The following is a 23198-nucleotide window of genomic DNA, read 5'->3' as shown; positions in this document are numbered from 1 at the left end:
TCAAAGAGGACACAAACAAATGGAAGAACATACCATGCTCATGGATAGGAAGAATCAATATCGTGAAAATGGCCATACTGCCCAAAGTAATTTATAGATTCAATGCCATCCCCATCAAGCTACCAATGAGTTTCTTCACAGAATTGGAAAAAACTGCTTTAAAGTTCATATGGAACCAAAAAAGAGCCCGCATCTCCAAGACAATCCTAAGTCAAAAGAACAAAGCTGGAGGCATCACGCTACCTGACTTCAAACTACACTACAAGGCTACAGTAACCAAAACAGCATGGTACTGGTACCAAAACAGAGATATAGACCAATGGAACAGAACAGAGTCCTCAGAAATAATACCACACATCTACAGCCATTTGATCTTTGACAAACCTGAGAGAAACAAGAAATGGGGAAAGGATTCCCTATTTAATAAATGGTGCTGGGAAAATTGGCTAGCCATAAGTAGAAAGCTGAAACTGGATCCTTTCCTTACTCCTTATACGAAAATTAATTCAAGATGGATTAGAGACTTAAATGTTAGACCTAATACCATAAAAATCCTAGAGGAAAACCTAGGTAGTACCATTCAGGACATAGGCATGGGCAAAGACTTCATGTCTAAAACACCAAAAGCAACGGCAGCAAAAGCCAAAATTGACAAATGGGATCTCATTAAACTAAAGAGCTTCTGCACAGCAAAAGAAACTACCATCAGAGTGAACAGGCAACCTACAGAATGGGAGAAAATTTTTGCAAGCTACTCATCTGACAAAGGGCTAATATCCAGAACCTACAAAGAACTCAAACAAATTTACAAGAAAAAAACAAACAACCCCATCAAAAAGTGGGCAAAGGATATGAACAGACATTTCTCAAAAGAAGACATTCATACAGCCAACAGACACATGAAAAAATGCTCATCATCACTGGCCATCAGAGAAATGCAAATCAAAACCACAATGAGATACCATCTCACACCAGTTAGAATGGCAATCATTAAAAAGTCAGGAAACAACAGGTGCTGGAGAGGATGTGGAGAAATAGGAACACTTTTACACTGTTGGTGGGATTGTAAACTAGTTCAACCATTATGGAAAACAGTATGGCGATTCCTCAAGGATCTAGAACTAGATGTACCATATGACCCAGCCATCCCATTACTGGGTATATACCCAAAGGATTATAAATTATGCTGCTATAAAGACACATGCACACGTATGTTTATTGCGGCACTATTCACAATAGCAAAGACTTGGAATCAACCCAAATGTCCATCAGTGACAGATTGGATTAAGAAAATGTGGCACATATACACCATGGAATACTATGCAGCCATAAAAAAGGATGAGTTTGAGTCCTTTGTAGGGACTTGGATGCAGCTGGAATCCATCATTCTTAGCAAACTATCACAAGAACAGAAAACCAAACACCGCATGTTCTCACTCATAGGTGGGAACTGAACAATGAGATCACTCGGACTCAGGAAGGGGAACATCACACACCGGGGCCTATCATGGGGAGGGGGGAGGGGGGAGGGATTGCACTGGGAGTTATACCTGATGTAAATGACGAGTTGATGGGTGCAGCACAGCAACATGGCACAAGTATACATATGTAACAAACCTGCACGTTATGCACATGTACCCTCCAACTTAAAGTATAATAATAATAAATAAATTAAAAAAAAAAAAAAAAAAAAAAAAAAAAAAAAAAAAACATTTCAAGGAAGAAAAAGTCTCCATCAATATTACAAGAGAAAAAAAAGTATTATGTTAAAACAACAACCAAACAAACTGTTCATCAGGAAGAAACCAGGTTATTCAGAATAGTGTTGTCTTTTAAAACAATAATACCAAAATTTGAAATGATTAAACTTTGTACAAGTTTAAAATTCTGTTCCTACCTTGTAACCACAATGGATTTCCAGCTCTTACTGTCAGCACCTTCAAGCTGTGGACCTCTGCTTTCTGCAAACTGCAATCTCTTACCAGTCTCTTCTAGTTGAACTGTCATCTTCTCATTTAATATCTCTAAATTATTCTTTGCTATCCGTAATTTCTCTGCAGCATCAGTTTCCTATCATTAAATGCTAATTAGTATTTTATGAGAAAACATAATACTGTTCTCACAGATTCAGTGTATTCAAAATTATCATTACAAATGGGAAAACAAAAACAACCTGGGGCTCTTAAATGCTGATTAAAATTTCAATAAATTCAACATTTCCCCTCCTTTAAAGCAGCAATATGGCCAATAATAATTAGAACAACAGATCATGAAAATGAGGTCAGAGAAATATATTTAGTTACTAGTGATTACCTTAAATTTGACATTTTGTTCCTCTGTAATATTTTTAGAAAAATGGGATAGTTTATACCTTTACACATGTAAAAGATTCTTTGTTTTGACTTCCTAATGCTTATGAGACCTAGCTATAAGCATAAAGTATGTGTAAGTAACGTGGATTATTTCTTTTTGTTGTTGTTGTGCGTGTTTGTTTGTTTGAGATGGAGTCTCGCTCTGTTGCCCAGGCTGTAGTGTAGTGGTGCGATCTCGGCTCACTGCAACTTCTGCCTCCTGGGTTCAAGTGATTCTCCTGCCTCAGCCTCCTGAGTAGCTGGGATTACAGGCACGCCAACATGCCCAGCTAATTTCTGTATTTTTAGTAGAGACCAGGTTTCACTATATTGGTCAGGCTAGTCTCGAATTCCTGACCTTGTGATCTGCCCACCTCAGCCTCCCAAAGTGTAGATTATTTCTATTATTAAACATCCACATTCCAAGCACAGTATCATTTGGTCTCTTGATACATTCTGAGAATATTCTAACTAGTTTTAAAATATTAATTTTTAACTTCTTCACTAGACCTTCCATATAAATAACAATATCTATATATTTTGCTGAATAAACAAACTAAATCTTACTGTTTAACAAGGCAGTTTCATATACTCCTTACTATAAATTGGCCTAAGTCATGTGCACAAACATTAACTAAATTCCACAGAGCTCTGTGAGATAGATACACTTAATATTCCCAAGTTTACAGATGAAAATTTTACAGAGGAAACTGAGGAATAGAGAAGGGATAACAAGCTGGCCCTAGTTCCCATGACTAACAAATAATAGAGCTAGAAATTGAATCTAGGCTGAGTAATGTCTATATTATAGTGTCTCTAAACTTATTAACTTTTATTATCAATGTTTTTCATGGTGGAAATGTGATGACAGCAGGCATAGAAATACAATTCCTCAATCTCTTAATATCCACCTTGAATAGGCACTCTCATCAAGGATCTACTTTCAGTTTTTCCAAGAGGTATTAAGTAAAACAAAAATCAATAATTATAATCAGTCATAAAAGTCATACTTTTTTAAGTTCTTTACGAAGCCTTTCATTTTCAGCAATAATTTTTTCTGTGCCTTTGGTCTTGGATTCATAGTGCATGCTCAACTGATGCCCAAAATGAGCTTTAAGTTTTTCTAATTCAGCCTAATAAAAAACAAACAAAATAAAAACTGTACATTATCAAAACAAGGAAATAAAAGATAATCTCATAAACTCATAAATCTTACTTCAACATAGTTTTAGAAACTGTATTTGATATGATTACAATTACAGCTTCATTTGAATATCAGAACAGAAGTTCCCAATGTTGGCTACATATTAGAATAAATTGATGACTTAAAATAATAACAACAACAAACATACCTGTGTCAGGACCCACCCTAAAATAATTAAATCAATTTCAGGGATGGGAGCTTGGGTGTCTGTGTCTGTATTTTTAAAAAGAAACACAGGTAATTAATCTATGTGTCAGAAAAGTATTGGTCTTGAAATAATAAGAAAGATCAGGTGGACCTACTCTATAACCCTTAGCCTTGCCTCTCATAAGTTTTTTTCTATATGTATAAAATCTGTACTGTATTCATTAAAGCCATTTTATATAGTAATGAGCATATTTGAAATTTTCCTAAATAGTAACAAATTAAAACAGTAAAATATTCCCCTAAAAATGATCACATTAAAAAATTACCTTCAATTTTTCATTTTCTTGCTCAATATTAGCCATTTTTTCACTAGTCAATATTCCTGATGCTTTTTTCAACTGTTCATTTTCTCTCTGGACTTTTTCAACTACTTTTTTCATTAAACCAATAGTTTTTTCCAGTTCTGGAACTGTCTTTCCACTTCTACCAGACTACGACAGAATATGTTAAATCTTTAATTTAATCAAATATTTTCGAGAGTATAATACAAAGTACCAACAATACAACAGGCTCATTATACTCAATATTAATAATTCCTAATATTTGAAGTCAAAACTGTGTTAATTCAATTCATCCTTAAAACACTTCTATGAGATAGGAATTATAATTTCCATTTTAAATACAAGAAAATCAAGACTAAGGAAATTTGACACTCCTAAAATCATGCAGCTAATAAGTAACATCTTAAATAGTCTAGCCTTAATGTCTTATCAAAATGATTAAGTCTAAATATTCTATTTAGCTAATGTTCTCTCCAGTATATCAGTTTTTCTTTATACAAAATAAAACCACACAAGAGAAATTGTGTCTTTAAAGAGCTCATGAGTAATTAAATTTTAATTGCAACATAATAGAGGCAATTTTCTCTAAGAAATGCTATTGCTTAGAGATTCAATTTCTGTTTAATATAAATAGAAGAGATATCTGAAATAAAAAACCTTGCATAAATACATCAACAGAGATGAGTCATCACTCAATAAGTTTAACTGCTTATCATTTAAAATAAAAATAATTTTTAGCAGTTTAGTCACACAGTATGCTTAATTTTTTTTTGCATTTTAATCATCCACGACTAAGAATAATTCTGAAATATAAACTTTTACATAATTTCAGTATGTACTTTCATAATTAACTTAGATAGAAAAGGTCAAATTAACATATTTTCATTGATTAAAAAAATGTTGCTGTCAGCAAGACACTGTTTTGAATTTTTTTTTTTTTTTTAAGATGGGAGTCTTGCTCTGTCGCACAGGCTAGAGTACAGTTGTGCGACCACAGCTCACTGTAACCTCCGCCTGCCAGGTTCAAGCAATTCTCCTGCCTCAACCTCCTGAGTAGCTGGGATTACAGGCATGAGCCACCACACCCAGCTAATTTTTGTATTTTTAGTAGAGATAGGGTTTCACCATGTTGGCCAGGCTGGTCTTGAACTCCTGACTTCCAGTGATCCGCCCATCTTGGCCTCCCAAATTGCTGGGATTACAGGAGTGAGCCACTGCCCCCGGCCTATTCTGAATATTTTTCTAATAACACATAATATTTTCACTGAATCCATCATATATTTAATATTACTACCAGAATGACTCTGCATTATGATTGCTTCCATTTATGAAACACAGCAACATGAAATCAACAGGAGTTTAAGTCTTTGGCCTTGACCTCATAAGCAACATTTATTCATTATATAAGGTGAATACAAAATAACATAGGGAGAAAATTACAACACAAAAAAAGAGGAGGAGGAACAAAGTACTTATAAAACATTATACCAAGAAGGTGGGAAGATATCGTAACAAATGGTTACAAACACTTTGGGAGGCCGAGGCGGGTGGATCACGAGGTCAGGAGATCGAGACTATCCTGGCTAACATGGTGAAACCCCGTCTCTACTAAAAATACAAAAAAAAAAAAAAAAAAAAAAAAAACTAGCCGGGCATGGTGGCGGGCGCCTGTAGTCTCAGCTACTTGGGAGGCTGAGGCGGGAGAATGGCGTGAACCCGGGAGGCGGAGCTTGCAGTGAGCCGAGATCACGCCACTGCACTCCAGCCTGGGAGACACAGCAAGACTCCGTCTCAAAAAAAAAAAAAAAAAAAAAAACAAAAAAAAAACAAAAACCAATGGTTACAAAATGGCAGCACTAGACCAAGGACCAGTTAGTAGTTACCTCCATAAACAAAAGGATTTCTGGAAGTTAAATGTTTTCAAGGTGTGGAGGCATATTCAATAAAAAGAGAGATGATACAGATGATAAAATACATTAATTTGAGACACACAGAAATGCTTACTGTTTTATATTACAGATGCAGAATAACTGAAACTACAGGGCACTTGTAAAGGCATATCAGTACTGTTACAACATATCTAAACTTTTCATTTGTGGCTTATCACTGCTGAAACCATAAGAAATGTATGGTAAATTCTCACATACCCCTCTAACATGGCCAAGTTTCCGCTCAACTTCTGCTTTTTCTTTCTTAAGAAATTCACACATTTCCTTCAAATCTCTGACTTGATTCTGAAAGATAATAAGCAAACACCTAATAATTTAACATAGCTATAGCCATTGAAAAGAAAAGGCAAACAATTCATGTGAACCATCAATCTCTTCAACTGTATAGCCAAACCAAATAATTGGGTCTCTATACTAACGAGGAAGATTTTGAACCAAATTATTAAATTAATACAAGAATACTGTGTATATGAAATGTCGAGGTATTTCCCACATTACTGCCTGATGCAATAATACAAATTTAGAATTCTGATTTTAACTGTCCCATATATTGCACATGTAGATAGATCCTTACCCAAATATACAGAGCAAAAGGCAAATGAACATCTAACAGTGGTTCTATCAATGTAAAAATCTGAATAAGAAGCAGTACCAAAAAAAAAAAAGAAAAAAAAACTGTAAAAAGTTGGCAGATTAGTGCCCTGAAATAAATAAATAAATAAATAAATAAATAAATAAATAAATAAATAAAGTGTGAGAAGCAAGACACAGCTTAACTATATCATTACCAGTAGAATTAACAGATTGCTAACATTCTGGATTAGAAGACAGAACTGAAGTAATTAGCTAGCCAAGAGAAAAAAGATTCCCATAAATAGGGTAAGACCTGGAAAACCAAAGATTAAAAAATCATTATTAATGTCAGAATAAAGTAAAATTTCTAAAAGAAATTATTCTTATATTTTACATTGTGATAATTTTTAATGAAATATACCACATATCTTCCCATCTTAGGACATCTGAACTTGCTATTTCTGTTGTCTGTAATTCTTTTTCTAGTATCTTTATGACCCACTTCTTTACTTCTCCTTAGCTCTCTGTTCATATATCATTTTAATAAGGAAGACCTCCCTTACTACCCTATTTTTTTTTGTTGTTGGATCAATATTCTTTTTTAAAAAAATTTATTTATTTATTATTATTATTATTATTGTACTTTAAGTTCTAGGGTACATGTGCATAACGTGCAGGTTTGTTACATACGTATACTTGTGCCATGTTGGTGTGCTGCACCCATCAACTCGTCAGCACCCATCAACTCGTCATTTACATCAGGTATAACTCCCAATGCAATCCCTCCCCCCTCCCCCCTCCCCATGATAGGCCCCGGTGTGTGATGTTCCCCTTCCCGATTTTAAATTACACCCCTTCCCTCTCCCCATACTCTTTACACCAATCATGCTTTATTTCTCTACTTAGCACTAACATCAGATGACATACTATTCAGTGACTTGTTTATTGTCAGTCTTCTTCACTAGAACGTAAGTTCTGTGAGTGTAAGGAATTTTTTGACTGTTGTTTCCCAGCACCTGGAGGAGTGTTTCATACAAAGTAGGCTTTCAACAAATAAAGGTTAAAGAGCAAATATATAAAGTACACCACCACCATGATATTTTAGGAATATACATTTCTGACTTCTTAATAAGCTAATAAAAGTAAACATAACAACTAAGGAAGGAGTTTTAGGCATTAGATTTTCTAACTATAAAACAAAACATTAAATTTACCTTTAATCTTGGCAAATCTTTATTTGCTTGTTCAAGCTGAAATTTCAGTTCAATATTTTCAGATGACAACTTCAAGTTTTCCTTCTGAAGCTCCTGTTCTCTCTGACAATGATCATCTGACCCTATTCCTGAAATCTTCAGTGAAGTGAAATTAGGAATATTTTTAAAGTTTAATAAATAAAAGCCATAAAAGACATACTGGATAAGAAAATACTGTCAAAGGTAACTTTTTTTCCTCAAAGGAATATGAGAAAATCAGAATGTTCTAGAGAAAGCCAAAAATAAATAAGTTAGAATACAAAACTTGCAGAACAAAAGGTAATATGGTTTGTTTTAATTACAATGGAAGGAAAGTCAAGTATGACTTAATAATGTCCACACATATAATGCCTTCATGTATCATTTCATAATGGTTAAACTGATTTATGGTGGTTTCACTAGTCCAAAATAAAGCATGATTGTTATCTAACCGCTATGGGTTGAACTGTGTTCCCCTTACCCTCCATATTTACATATTAAAGTCATAATATCCAGTACCTCAGAATGTGACTTTATTTGGAGACTGGGTCTTTATAGAGGTATTCAAGTTAAAATTAAATTTTAGGGTAAACCCTATTCGACTATGACTGGTATCCTTATGAAAAGGGAAAATTTGGGGATTTAGACACAGAGATATATATAGAAGGAGGATGATATGAAGAAACAGGGAAAAGATAGCCATTTACAATCCAAGGAGAGAGGCTTGGGAAAGATCTTTCCCTTGGATTGTTCAGAGGAAATCAACCCTGCTGATGTCTTAATTTTGGACTTCTAGGTCTCCAGAACCAAGACCATAAATTTCTACTGTTTAAGCCACCAAATCTGTAGTAGTCTGTTACAGCCACCTTAGCAAATGAATACACTAGGCTACAAAAGAACTGCCTAATTCTTTCCTCCTTTGGAAAGCTTTCCTTCATTCTTTGAGCTAAAGTAATGGTTCCGTCCTTTGAAAAACATTAATATTATATCTGCATTTCTTCTGACCTGTATCTACACTGGGTTATTACTTATATTCACTGTTACTTCTCATGCTAAACTTTATTTTTTAAAACTGTGCTTAATTATATTTTTCTACGCATTTTTTCTATAAATTAGAATACCACCTACCTCACAGGACTGTTATAAGCATCATAGGAAAGAATTTTTTAAAAGTATTCAGCACAACTTTTGTTTTTTTCTCCTTTCTTTATTGGCTTGATGGGCTGTAGAGTCAATTACTCCATCGACATTATGGGTCTTAAAATATATTATTATAAAATATCTGTTATACATGACTTTATAACATCTTTTAGATCCAGTGACTGCATGTGTCCATCTGATTTTTGTTTAAGGAGATGTGTGTGCATATGCACATATGAAGTAGCAAAAAAAAGGAGACAAACATTTTTGTTGATGTATGTAAATCACAGGAATACATTTCCACTTAGTAAGAAAGCTCAAGTATACATTCAAATGCTACCACTATTAGGTTAATACTAGGCAAATTCTACCACTTCACAAGGTTGTCAGTTTTTACATTTTATAAATGAAGGCATTAGACAGGATAACTTTTAAGGTTATTTCAGACATGGACATCTGTAATTTCCTGTCCCTGAGCTCTTCTGTCTCCCAAACTTCCTCTCTTCTGTGGTACCTATTTGATCAGCAAATGATAAACACCGATGAATTTCACTGATTGGTAGATATAAAATATATTAAATATTACAGTAGAGGGCAATTCTATTTGATGAAGATCTCACATGAGGGTATTTTTAACACATTTCTCACTAAAATATGATGCAGTTACTATTAGTGATTATGGATCATTTTTCCCTTGTATTTTGAAATAAGAAAACTAGAGGTATTAGTTGATATTGTCCAAATCTGAAAAATAAATTCTAATGAAACTCTCTCTTGTAAACAGAATTACTGTATAATGACCTTCATGAGACTTCCAAACTCTTACAGAAGAATCTGGTTAAAAGCCATAAACTGCTTAAAATCAAATTCTTAGTGGCTAGGAGTTAGAAGTCTCAAATTCTTATTTATTAGCACATGAAAAAAAGTGTTATGAATTAAAACACCTTCAACCATCTTCTCTTAACATATAGATATTTAATTTTAGTTGAGGTTTTCATGACTTAGGTGACTGGAATATCTGAGGTAGACAGTATAAAGAAAAAAAAGATAAATTCTATGAACAAACTTTTCTTATTCTGTATCTCAATGTAAGCTAACCAAAAGTAGTATGTACATGAAAAGTTCATAAACTGTTGAGTTAGACTAACATTCTGCAAAGTGCTTTTTGTTTGTTTTTGTTTGAGACAGAGTCTTGTTCTGTTGCCCAGGCTGGGGTCAGTGGCACAATCTTAGCTCACTATAACCCCAAACTCCTGAGCTCAAGTGATCTGCCCACCTCTGCCTCCCGAGTAGCTAGGACTACAGGTGTGCACAATCACACCAGTTAATTGTTTTTTTTTGTTTGTTTGTTTTGGTAGAGATGTAGAGATGGGGTCTCTCAAGGCTGGTCTTTGACTCCTGGCCTCAAGTGCTCCTGCTGCCTTGGCCTCTCAAAGTGCTGGGATTGCAGGCATGAGCCACTTTGCCTAGCCTATGTGAAAAAGATACTTAGGCACAGAGCCTAACACCATTTATCATTATCATTATTATTATTTTAGATACAGGGTCTCACTCTGTTGCGCAGGCTGGAGTGCAATAGGGCAATGTAACACTGAACTCCTGGGCTCAAATGATCCTCCCACCTCAGCCTCCTGAATAGCCAGGACTACAAATGTGTTCCATCACATCTGTCTAAATTTTTTTTAGAGACAGGGTCTGCCCAAGCTGATCTCAAACTCTTGACCTCAAGCAATTTTCCTGCCTCTGCCTCCCAAAGTGATTACAGGAGTAAGCCACAGCATCCTGCCTGAGCCTAACACAATATAGACAGCAACACATCTATGTTTCCTTTTCGCATTATAACAAAAGTATCTGTTATAAAACCTGGCAAAAAAAAAAAAAAAAAAAGCCACTGAAGGAACTTGCTATATATCTTAGGATGTTGTACAACACTGTAACAAAATTTTACTGATATAATTCACTGCAGTGAAATTTTACTTCTAAATACAGCCTGATGAATTAGAAGTTTCTAAGACAAAACAATCACCTCTAAAGTGCTTTATTTTTGCTATTCATTTATCTAATATAACATTAAGTGAACACCAATTGTAAAAAAAAAAAAAAAAAAAAAAGCACTAAATTAGAAAATGCATATTCACTAATTTTTGTAGGAACTAGTCAAAAGTTAGAGCTTAAGATAAAGTTTACTAATAGTTAATACTTTTTCTAAATCTTACACACTTTCCCATTTTCACTATATATGTATGTAAGCTACTTACTATAAGAAAATTCAGTTAACAAAGAAATAAAGGACGGAGATGTATCCAAACCAAGGATGCGTCCTTTCTTGGCTGGACGGACGCATCAGTTTCATCACCTGCCTGTGCATCACCCTCAGCACAACTGAGCCACAGCATCAGCAACTGTCACATAATCACAGTCCTCCATAGCAGATTCTAGAGGTCCATATAGTTGTTGTGACTCACATCTTCAGCGATGTGTCTCTTTCCTTTCTCACTCTTGCCTATCTTATTCTCTTCCTCATTTTTATGTTCCTGTTTATCATTTTGACAACATTCTTGATTAATTTTACCAACCTTAGGATCATGGTTCATTTTCAAAAAAGGAGTTAAAATCTGCCAAGTTACCATTTGTTGAGGTAAATTGACTTTATTTATTGTTCGGTCTTGACTCTGATTTATTTAATTCAATAGGATCTACAATATGTTCTAATTTGTATTTTTCATCATTACTGTAATACCATAAAATACTTTTAGGTACCCAATTATGTAAGTCATCCTTGGCACCTAGTCTTTTCCCATTTTTAATTCTGAGTGTTGCCATGATCTTTTTTGGTTCTGAACAAAGTGTTTTTTGTGTGTGAAAAATATTATGCCTTTGTATTTATTAATAATGGTAACAAGGATAAAAAACATAGTTGTGTCACACACCTGATTCTGCTTAAGGTGGAAGAATGAAGACACATGAAAAGAAAAACGAAACAAAAATAATACACTAAATATTAAAAAAAATCCAACAAACAATTCTACATTAATGAGTAATGAGCTTTTATAAGCTTAAAATATACCATAAATATTTCAATGAAAACAGTCTTGGAACATGTTTTCCTATTTTATTTAACTGTATACTGCTGCTACAGCAAAATATATAATAACTACACATTTAAAATTCCTAGAAATCATTTATGAGTTTTATGAAAAGCTTATGAATCTTAAGTTTACTGTTATTATGTTAAAAAGGATTAAATAAATTATTACCATCACTACCTGGTAAAAATAAAAGTTGAATTTACTGTATTACTATTAATGAGAAAGATATAATGCTTTTGGCCAGATTAAGAAAGAAGTTGATTTCACTTTTAGGCATTTAAACATGGAAAAAAGAAAAAAAAAAACAATAAAAGATATACACTTACTGAAGGCCTAGAGTATGTATCCTTTGAAAGCTGTTTTTCCAAAGCATGAAGTTTTTCTTGGAGGTATCTGTTTTGTAAATGTAAATCTTCTACAACAGAATCTCGAGGAAGAGCTTGGTGGGCCCTACGAACAGTAATCAGAGATTCTTTACTGTTCACATTTCAACTTTTCTCTGTTGTACTATATAAAAATACAAGTATTCACATTTCAACTTTTCTCTTGTACTATATAAAAACACAAGACAGAAAAGTTCAGTGTGTTTATTAACGCTACATTTATTTTAAATACTTCAAACTTTCTAAACTTTACAACAAATAAATTAGGATATCACAACTAGTATTATAAAATAATCCTCTACAGAGCATTCACTGAAGGGCTTCTTTAAATGATGAGTCAAAAAGTATATTTTGATTTACTGAAATACATTAACATTTTTAAAGAACATGCATCTATTTATATGGAATTACATAAGATAGTTAAAATAAAATACTTACTATTTTAAAACATTATATAATAATTGCATAATATCCACGGTCTTCTCAAGAATCTCAAGGATCTAAAAAGACTCTTAATGATTTCAGATAAAAATTTAACACTTCAAGTCTAAAAACATCCGCCTGGCCTACAAGACCCTCCATGGTTTGGCACCTCCACATCTACCCAACCTTACTGTCCAGGAGTCTACCTTTACTTAGGTAAATACAAATCCACTCCTACCCATACATGAAATATTTACTCTTGCCTCTTGTCTCTGCTAGGGTTCTCCTCCTTGAAATGCCCCTCCTCTTTAATATCTAGATGATTCATAGAATTTAGAAATTCAAACTAGAGTTCAGATAGAAGACAAATTCAATCTTTTCTATAAAGTATCCTCCAATTACTTCAGTCCACATGAACTCACACTATTAGAGGAAAAAAAAAAGAACCTCTAAAAGTAAGAGCAGATTTCAAAATTAAAATGATTTGATCCTTTGTAAAACCTGCAAAGAAGAATAAAAGTGTTTTGTTTTGAACGTATGTTTAGACAAAGAAAAACACGGAGGGAAATATCTACTGCTAGAATAAGACAGTAACTATAAACAGATGTCAAGAGAAAGAAAAACTCCTCAATAATTTGTTTTTTCCCTATCAAGGAAACTTCTAAAATATTTTTAAGAAACAGTAACTTAGAAGGAAAAGGAAAGAATGTGGACTAGAAGCTCATGAGAGTGCTCCTTTAAATAAGTTCAACTTCATATGTTCACATCACATTCATAATGACACAATAGTAAATAGACATTAACAAGACTAATTAATGGTAATTTTTAAAGATAAATAGAAAAATGTGTATTTACAAAGGGTAAATATTGTCATATCCAAATGTTGCAGGTAGATACCAGCCCTTTACAAAGATCAGTAATATGATCACAGATCATTTGTAAATGCAAAGAAGAAGAAATAGCAAATTACATAAAACCAACCTAAGTTTACCTTGTAAGAAATGAGTGAAACAGAAGATTAAATAATTTTAGCTGTTCTTAGGAGAAAATTAAAAAGTTTTCAGTGTTAACACGATTTTATTTTGCTTTTCACGACCATGACTACATCAGAAGATATAACTTTGCAAAACACACACACACAAAAGTCTTAAAGGATCTGCTAAGAAATGACATGGGGTGATGCAGGGCAGGGGCGCCTGGTTCCAGGTACAATGGAGTAAATACATTCAATCTTCTCTCTCCTAAATGCATGGGGCAACCATTTGAGGACTTTGCAAAGGAGTAGAAGGTAGATTACAATGGAATGCCAGAATTTAAAGCAGCAGCAAACAGGTGATGAATTTACCTTTTATTTTATTCTGTTACTGCCTGCCCTGAAGACAACATTATTTGAAACCTGAAGATAGGTGTCTGCACTGATGGAGAGAGCTCCAGGTAAACCTTCTAATGCTAGCTCAAGTAAAGAGAAAGGGAATGTTTTAACACTCAGAGGGAATATGAAAACACCTCATTTTTTTTCCTTCTATCTGTTCTTTTATGCCCCAACCCTTAAGCCATCCCATAGCAGTGGTAATAAACGCTCCAATGGGAACTCACAGAAGCTAATATTTTTTGGAAGGGAAATCTCCAGTTGGTAGAGCTATGATACTAAGACGGTAAGGTGAAAGTAGTTTAGTAGTTTTTTTCTTCCTCTTTCTACCTTCTTCTTGCTTGTTTCCCTGCAGAAGTGTGCAACTTCTGAAATACACAGCATCCCTGGGTAACTAAAACCCCAAATGGAAATCCCTAGGGAAACAAAGTATCAGAGAGATGGCAAAGAGGGAGGAGCTCAAGGACGTCCCCCTATAAAGTTATTTATGAACTTCTGGGCTCACTCTTGAGCTGCAAATGTATGGATTGATTCTAATCAGAATACCAAAGTTTCTAAGAACTGTTACTAATAGTACATAGCTCACATAAAAGACCACCAATTGGGAGGTACACAGGCAGGACAGATCTGAAAAGTACTGTAAAGGCTTTGAAAACTGGAACTACAGCCCACAAAAATGAGGCTGGAACTTGCGGCCTGAACCTAATTAGACCAATTGCATGCTAAAACAAAAGTATCTACATTTTTCCATAGAATTTAAACAAGAACCAGAGTCTCACAATATAATAGTCAAAAGATCAAAAATACAATCCAAAATTATGTGTCATATGAAGAACCAGGACTATCTCAATTCACACGGGAAAAGACAACATAACCCAAGCTTAAGACAATACACATTTATTATTTCAATTTCTAAGGGTCAGTTTTTCTTCATTATAATGGGTAGCACATTTCCACACAATAGCTTACCTCATATACAATATATCATTTTCTAAGTCAAGATTTCTCTTTTTTAATTCTTCCAATTCTTTTTCTGACTCCAAAGCTCGTACTCCCAAAACTTGATCAACAGTCATGCCAGTTGTTTTTAGTTTCCTCTGCAAAGTAAGTTTCTCTTTATCAGCTCTGTGGAATTTAACACAGAATCATGAAATATACCATTCAGTGTTTGGCTTTTCAATTGCGTACTCATTACTAAACCCATATACAATAGTTGTATCATCCTGTACTTGTCATAAACTAATTTATAACAAGATCACAGGAAAATCCATCTATAATGGCTACAATATATTTAAAACACATTTTAAAGAAAATAAAAAGTAAATCATAGATAATAAATGATCACTTAAACTAGACCATTTCTCATATTATCAACTATGATAAAGCTATATAATTTCCAGGTCACTAAAGGATTTTACACATAATTGGTTTTATAATGATATTTAAACTCACTTGGCAAAAAGATCCTTCAAAGTATTCAACTGCTTTGTTAAAGTACAGACTTCCCCCTCTTTCTCTTTTAACTTGTTCCGAATTCCTTCTATTTTAGCTTGCCATTTTTTACCTTCTTCCCACCTAATTAATTCTTCTTTAGCATTCTGTAACAATAACAAAGGAGGTAGGAAAATTACCAGTATTATTTTAAATTTTCTTTAAGATTTATCAATTATAATTAACCTAGAAAAACTGTAAACTAATATTTCCTAGAGAATATGTAAATATGTTCTTTTTGATATACAGGTTGAGTATCCCTTACGAAATGCTTGGAATCAGTAGTGTTCTGGAATTTGGAATTTTTATTTTTATTTTTTAGATTTTTGGAATATTTGCATATACATAATGAGATATCTTAGTGATGGGTCCCAAGTCCAAACACAAAATTCACTTATGTTTCATATACACCTTCTACATATAGCTTGGAGGTAGTATCACACAACATTTTTAATAATTTTGTATGTGAAACAAAGTTTTGACTGCGTTTTCACTGTGACTCATCATATGAGGTCACGTAAGAATTTTCCACTTGTGGCATCATACTGGTGCTCAAAAAATTTTGTATCTTGGAGCATTTCAGAAGTTTGGATTAGAGATGTTCAACCTGTATAACTCCTAGAATCTTCAGGCATGCCAAGCTATTAGGAAAACTTCTCTTTAGGCTAACTATGCTTTATTCTATCACAAGACAAACAAAATTCTGGGAGACAGTTCTGACTAATGCCAACACCCTTCAGGAGTCTTTAAATGAAGATTCTAATACAATCATGACTAGAGTAAGCTTCTAACAAGAATCCTACGTACAAATGACCAACCTCATCTGTTACCCCATGACAATTTCCTAGCATCAGAGCCCCTTCAAGTCTTCAATGCACATTACTTCAGTCATTTGACAGATACTTATTTAGTGCTAACCATGTGCCAAGTACTACTCTAGAGGCACTAGGAATAGAACAAATGAATAAAATCAGATAAAAAACTATATCTTCAGGAATCTTACTATCTAGTTTATGCTAGTTGGCTAGGTAGATTGGGGAGAAGGGAGCAAACTATACAGATAACAAAACAAGAAACAAATCTAAATCTATTTTGTAGTTAAGTTAGCTAGTTTTAAGTGCTAAAAAGAAGAAGAAGAAAAAAAAGAAACGGAAGGGAATTAGGGCATTTCAGGGGTAGGTGTCATGGTTTATTGTAACTATGATAAAGGAGCCAAAGAAAGCCTATCCAATGCAGAATAGTCTCATGCACTGAACAACTTTCAAATGTTTTACTGGATATTAATACAGTAAAAAATTCTGCTTACACTGGTCTGAGCTAAGAATTTATCTCCAACTAACACATTAACACTAAGTAATTTTTTTAATGGTTTTATTATACACTAAGTAAGATTATAGACATTGTTTTGCTGAGAACTGCACCAACAATTTGTTTACCATTTTGGAAATCAAATTACAAATGGCAATACCATCATGACCCATGAGTTGCCAACAGAACATATTTGTGTCAGTCTGCATTTGTAGCTTTGAATTCACGTTAATGAAGATGCAAGCACATGACTAGTTCATTACATTTTCCAATGGAGTCATGCCAAAGCTTTTACATGTTGAAATATGAATATTCCTTTTATGTTCCCCCTATATATTTCATTTAGGACATTCATAATGACATTTTTGAAATTATGTAAGTAGGTAGAGTTTATGTTAACTATGAATTTCAATTATAATAATAAAGGGGAAATTATGAAACACTGTATTTTTTATTAAAGGGAATGTTGAATCTGAAAGGGTTGAGAACCATGGTTTAAAGTCAAATTCCTGGTGCGACGGCTTATGCTTGTAATCCCAGCACTTTGGGAGGCTGAGGCAGGAAGATCGTTTGAGCGCAGAGTTCAAAGACCAGCCAGGGCAACATAGTAAGACACCATCTCAAAAAATTAAAAAAAATATGAAATAAAGCTAAATTCTCACTAAGATTAGTTGTTCTATCAAAACGACCTTCTCAAATACTGGAGAACTATATTCTCCAATTCTCTTCTCTAATACTAATCAATTTTTTACCTTATTTAATTCAGCTAATAAGTGCCCTTTAAAAAATGTAAAAACCTCAGGTTGGGTGTGGTGGTTCATGCCTGTAATCCAGCAGTTTGGGGGGCCAAGGCGGGCAGATCACCTGAGGTCAGGAGTTTGAGACTAGCCTGGCCAACATAGTGAAATCCCATCTTTACTAAAAATTCAAAAATTAGCCAGTTGTGGTGACAGGCACCTGTAATTCCAGCTACTTGGGAGGTTGACGCAGAAGAAGCGGTTGAGCCCGGGAGGCAGAGGTTGCAGTGAGCTGAGATTGCGCCATTGCATTCCAGCCTGGGTGACAAGAGTAAAACTCTGTCTCAAAAAACAAAAGAAAAAAAGTAAAAACTTCACTAAGTGGTTGATAGTTATTAATTTCATTTTTTCTTAAATATGTACAAGAATTTTTCTGTACTCCCAGAAATGTAAATACTAGTGGGGGACATAAGGTATGTAATTAAATAATCCTGCAGCATACAGTACTTTGTTGGGTTTGGACAATTCCATCCCACCTGGCATTATCTGCTAAATTAAGATTAAGGGAACCAAGACTGAAAAAATAATTGAAAAATAATAAGAAAAACAACAAAGGTGAATGGTACCATGGGTATTGTGGTGTTATTACATATAGGCTTTTGTCCATGGTTCCTGGCTTGTAACTCTCATAGCCCTTGTCATTGTCTTTAGTTATAATATTGAGTGTGTTAGACCTCTGGAGCAGACCTCAGAAAAGAGTCTCCCTGACCTTCTCCTGTCCTCCTTTCACCTGCCCTAAGGCAGGACTGTAAACTTTCCCTGTCTTTCTGACTGTGGGTCTTAAAACCTAATATGAGGGGGTCCTGCCCCATACCCTAGGAGAAGAAATACTGGTGTCAGGAAACTTCCCTAAAAATCCAAAAGGACTGGGTTCAAAGAGGTTCTGGAGAAGTGAACATGTAGAGGTTTCTAGAGGAAGGTGGCACCCCAGAAGGGCATGGAAGTTCCACACCCCTTCCCCCATATTTCTTCTCACACATCTCTTAATCTGTATCCTTTTTAATAACCGTTATTATAAACTGGTAAACGTAAGTAAATGTTTCCCTGAGTTCTGAGAGTGACTCCAGGAAATTAATCAAACCCAAAGCTGGAGGCTGGGGTTGTGGGGACTCCAGAAGTCTTGGAGGCCAGGACTTGTGACTTGATCTGCAGCAAGATCTCTATGGGATCTGACACTATCTCCAGGTACATGGTGAATTGAATTGGATGACACCCAGTTGGCGTGTGCTGCAAAACCAACTGCTTGTTTGCTGATGTGGAGAAATCTCCACATATTCTGGGGGTCACAGAAGTTTTTTGCATTGATTGCTGTTATGGTTTGAGGGCAAGATAAACATATGGTTTGAGAACTTTTTCCAAGATAGGTATGTTCTAGACTGAATGACAAGAAGGAAGAAGACGGGATGATAGGAGAGTAGTTCTCTTTTCATATTTTCTGTACCAAAGGCTTCATATGCATAGATTTCAGAATAATATTATTATAACATTTTAAAATTTATATTCATTCAACAAATACTGAGCATCTACTATGTGCCAGGGATTGTTCTAGGTGCTGGGAATACAGTAATAAATAAAATAGGCAAAGTTCCTGCCATCAAAGCTTATGGTCTAATAAAAAAAAAAGAAAAAGATGAACATACAGACAAGTACATGTCTAGTATGTTAAGACAGTAATAAATGCTAAGAAGAATGAAATGCAAGGCACAGGTGTGGGTTTTGTTATATAGGTAGACTACAAATGCTGTTTACAGAGAAAAAGGTACTAAAATTTCCAAACAATATGAAAGCATTTCTTGAGTATAAATTAGAAATGCCCAAGCACTATAGAACCCCAAAAAATTTCTCACTAGATTCTTGAATACCAGTTTTAATATTGGGCATAGACCCCTGTGTTTTCTTTCTAGTCAGTAGTAAAATCTTACATTGCTATGGACGTGATGGCTTACAAAAGACTTCTGCATATCTTATCATTTTATGTAAAATAATCCTAAGAAACTGGCAATACAGATAATATTATTCCCACTTTAAGGAAGAAAAAACTGAATAAATAAACTGAATAAACTGAAGCATAGAAGAGTCCAGGCAAAGCCACAAGGCTCTTAAAGCATTCTGATAGGAATCAGGTTAGAAACTGGTATAGAAACATACCAGTTAGGAACAAACATACCACTTTCTAACCTATCCCCATTTAAGGATAAGATTAGGCCTATCCCAATTAGGGATTTAGCAAAGATGGATATCCAAAAGAGTAAGGACACTTTGATGTTACAGTTTTCACCAGCAAAGCTTCTGACAGCAACCGTGTTGTGACTCCATGCAAATAGTGTCATCAGAATTACACTGACATCAATGAATTTTCATAGAAAATAATTTTTGGAGCATACTCTTTTAAGAAATTTGAATTCCATTACCTATTTTCTATTCAATGCCTTTAAAGACAGAATTTTCTTTTCCATTTTCATGTTATTGAAATTATTTTGTAGATATTAAATATTTTCTGGGTAAATTTTATAATAAAAATTTTTCCTAACCATAGCTCCTCCATACTGATTTTCTTCAAGGGTAAATATTACTGCTAACACCAACATTTCCCAGTTCACTTTCGATATTTTGAATGTTACCAACAAGTTATCTCCAATTTATTGTCCATAACAAATTTAATTACATACATTTTAGCCAATTTTAGTTTTTTGGGGGGTTGATTATTTCAATTAGTAATCTTTATTACAAAACAGTTTACTATGAACTATAAAATTTTAAGCAATTTCTCCCACAGTATTAATCTATGAGCAGATTGGTTACTGATTATTACCGCAAATACTGAATATATTCCAAATCACTTTGCTTTCTGAAAAAGCAGCCTAGTCTCCTGAAGGATAAAAAGAACCTATCTGGGTCAAAGTGTGGGTCTTAAAATGCCTATCTTTCTGTCCCAAAAGTCAAAAGCACCAACTTGTATAAATGATTACTTTGGAGAGAAATGATACACAGTTGAATATGTAAGGTGTGAAGGAACTTTAGAGGTACTCTAATGTCAGAAAGATGAATGGAATTGATGTAGTAATTTCCAAGTAAGAGTTACATTACAGGTATCTCCTCAAGTAGACTGTAAATTCCTACAGAATGGAAACTTACTTTAGACTTTTCTATGCTATCCAATACTACTTATAGTCCTCAAAATTAATACAGAATTAATACAGCTAGGTTCTCAAATTAAGGTAGTATATTAACTGTTAATCAACTATGTATTTAACTTACTCTGTCACTACCTTAAGCATATTAGTCAGCATGTTTGTTCACATACCTTTTCTTTCATAGGTTTTAGGTCTACTTCGTCCACCTTTCCTTCTAACTGGCTCTCTAGTTTTTTAATTTTCCTTTGGAGTTCTTCAATTAGACTTTGTTTATTATCTGTCAGGGGTTTGCCCTAAAAAGTAAAATGGATCTTTATATTTTTATAAATAAATATAAAACAAAATAGACAGTAAATATTTCAATTATATAATAGAAACTTTCTGAAGCTATCACTGACCATACTTTCTAAATGACACTTTTAATATATAAGATAATCCGGTAGCTGCTTCTGCATTTTAATAAAATATGCTAATATGCTACTCTAGAACTATAAACATAATAGAAGTCACTGAAGAAATTAATTACATTAATCAAAATGATTTGAAAGTCAGTTTTAACAAATATCAAGGATAAAATTATAAAGTAGAAATAAACTACTGCCTCTATACTGTAAATCAGATGTTATCAGAGTTAAATATAAAATTACCTGTAACCCACTGGTTAGTCTTTTAATTTGCCTTTTCAGTTCATCATTCTCTTGATCAATTTCATCTTTCTCTCTAAGTATTTTATTATAGGCTTTTTGTTTTTTTTGCAGTTCATTATTTAAGTCATTCAAATTATCAGTTAGTGAGTTTTCTCTGTTTTTACTTGTTTTAAGTGCTTCTTTCAATTTTAAAAGATTTTCATTTAAATCTTCAACTTGTGTCTAATAAGAGAAAAAGAAAGGTATTATTCATGAGTCTTCATCAACTATCAATGATAAAAGGAACATAAAACAGAAAATATACCATTACAAAAAATTTCAGTCTGAATTTTTAAGTACACAAGCGAAAGAAAACAAACTACATATTCATGTCAAGTCTACCTTGAAAAAAGTCGACCTTGAGAAAAAATAAAATAAAACTAGTATAAAGCAATTCATCTTCAACAAACACCCACAAATAAAATTTTATCAAATATGCACATTTCATTTTGGCTGAATTGATTAAATAAGTATATAACAGTATATATGGCAATGTTTTAAACACTATGAAGCATAAGAGTAGTATAGAACAAATCTCTGACTTGAAGTAATTTCTAACCTACTTTATAAAGATAAGACATAAAAGGGTAACTCACAATACTAGACAATATGTATGACATTAGAAAGGAGTTCCTAGCTGTCCTATGGTGAGAATGATGGGGACACACTGTATGTTTCCATCTATAAGATATTCTGGAAAAGGTGAAACTACGGAGACAGTAAAAAGATCACTGGTTGCCAGGGGTTTGGTGAGGTGCAGAGGGAGGAATGAAGAAGAGAAGCACAGAAGATTTTTAGGGCAGTGAAAATACCCTGTATAATACTATAATGATGGATACATATCATTATACATTTGTCTAAACACACAGAGTGTAAAACACCAAGAGCTAAAACAGAGGTAAACTTGGACTTTGGGTGATTATGATGTATCAGTATAAGTTCATCAGTTGTAACAAATGTACCAATCTCCCGGCAGGAGATATATGGGAATCTCTGTACCTTCCTCTCAATTTTGCTGTGAACCTAAAATTGCTCTAAAAAAATTAAGTCTTAACAAAAATCCTAAGTAAAATATTTCTTAAATTTAATTTCATTAGAAAGAGTAGTTCATGATGGCCTATCCTTTCCTAATCCCCAAGATGATAATCAGTAAATGAATATCATAAAGAGACTTATTGTTGAAAAATGCATGTGTGTGTCTATATCTATCCACCAACAGTGCATTAAAATTCCCTATTCATTAGCAAAATTACTATATATCATAGTGAATTATCTTCCAATAGGAATTATCAAAAATTTTGTTACATTAACACATGTTGATGTTCACCTTTAGCTCTCTAGTATGTCGATCAACGATTTGTTGAACATTGAGATGGGCCTCTTTTTGAGAAGTTGCAGAAATAATACGTTCTTCAGCAGCTGCTGTCATTTCTGCCCGGAGTTCTAAAAGTGCTCGACTAAGTGCCTAAAAATTACAAAATAAAAAATGTAATTTTTAAAGGAAAACTGACATTTTATATGAACAATACATGATACAAAAAATAAACAAGCTTTATTACTTCCTACTACTTTCCTAAAATA

At 33.8% G+C, this 23198-nt stretch overlaps 1 protein-coding gene across 6 annotated transcripts in view; it reads right to left on the bottom strand.

Annotated features, from left to right (window-relative positions):
- Positions 1–23198, bottom strand: part of LOC105483770 (centrosomal protein 290) — a 97553-nt gene that overhangs the window by 10598 nt on the left and 63757 nt on the right. For all 6 annotated transcript variants that reach the window (XM_011744751.3, XM_011744747.3, XM_071071329.1 and 3 more), the window contains 11 exons: positions 22945–23082; positions 21579–21800; positions 21102–21224; positions 15654–15799; positions 15171–15326; positions 12353–12476; positions 7780–7914; positions 6191–6277; positions 4029–4193; positions 3362–3484; positions 1898–2070 (listed from right to left, as the gene is read on the bottom strand). In XM_011744751.3, the coding sequence (XP_011743053.2) occupies positions 1898–2070; positions 3362–3484; positions 4029–4193; positions 6191–6277; positions 7780–7914; positions 12353–12476; positions 15171–15326; positions 15654–15799; positions 21102–21224; positions 21579–21800; positions 22945–23082 (1592 nt within the window). The remainder of the gene's footprint in view (positions 1–1897; positions 2071–3361; positions 3485–4028; positions 4194–6190; positions 6278–7779; positions 7915–12352; positions 12477–15170; positions 15327–15653; positions 15800–21101; positions 21225–21578; positions 21801–22944; positions 23083–23198) is intronic.

This window comes from Macaca nemestrina, chromosome 10 (assembly GCF_043159975.1).
Source record: "Macaca nemestrina isolate mMacNem1 chromosome 10, mMacNem.hap1, whole genome shotgun sequence".
NCBI lineage: Eukaryota > Metazoa > Chordata > Mammalia > Primates > Cercopithecidae > Macaca > Macaca nemestrina.
Note: the sequence above shows the minus strand (reverse complement) of the source record. Positions and strands in the feature narration are given on the sequence as shown.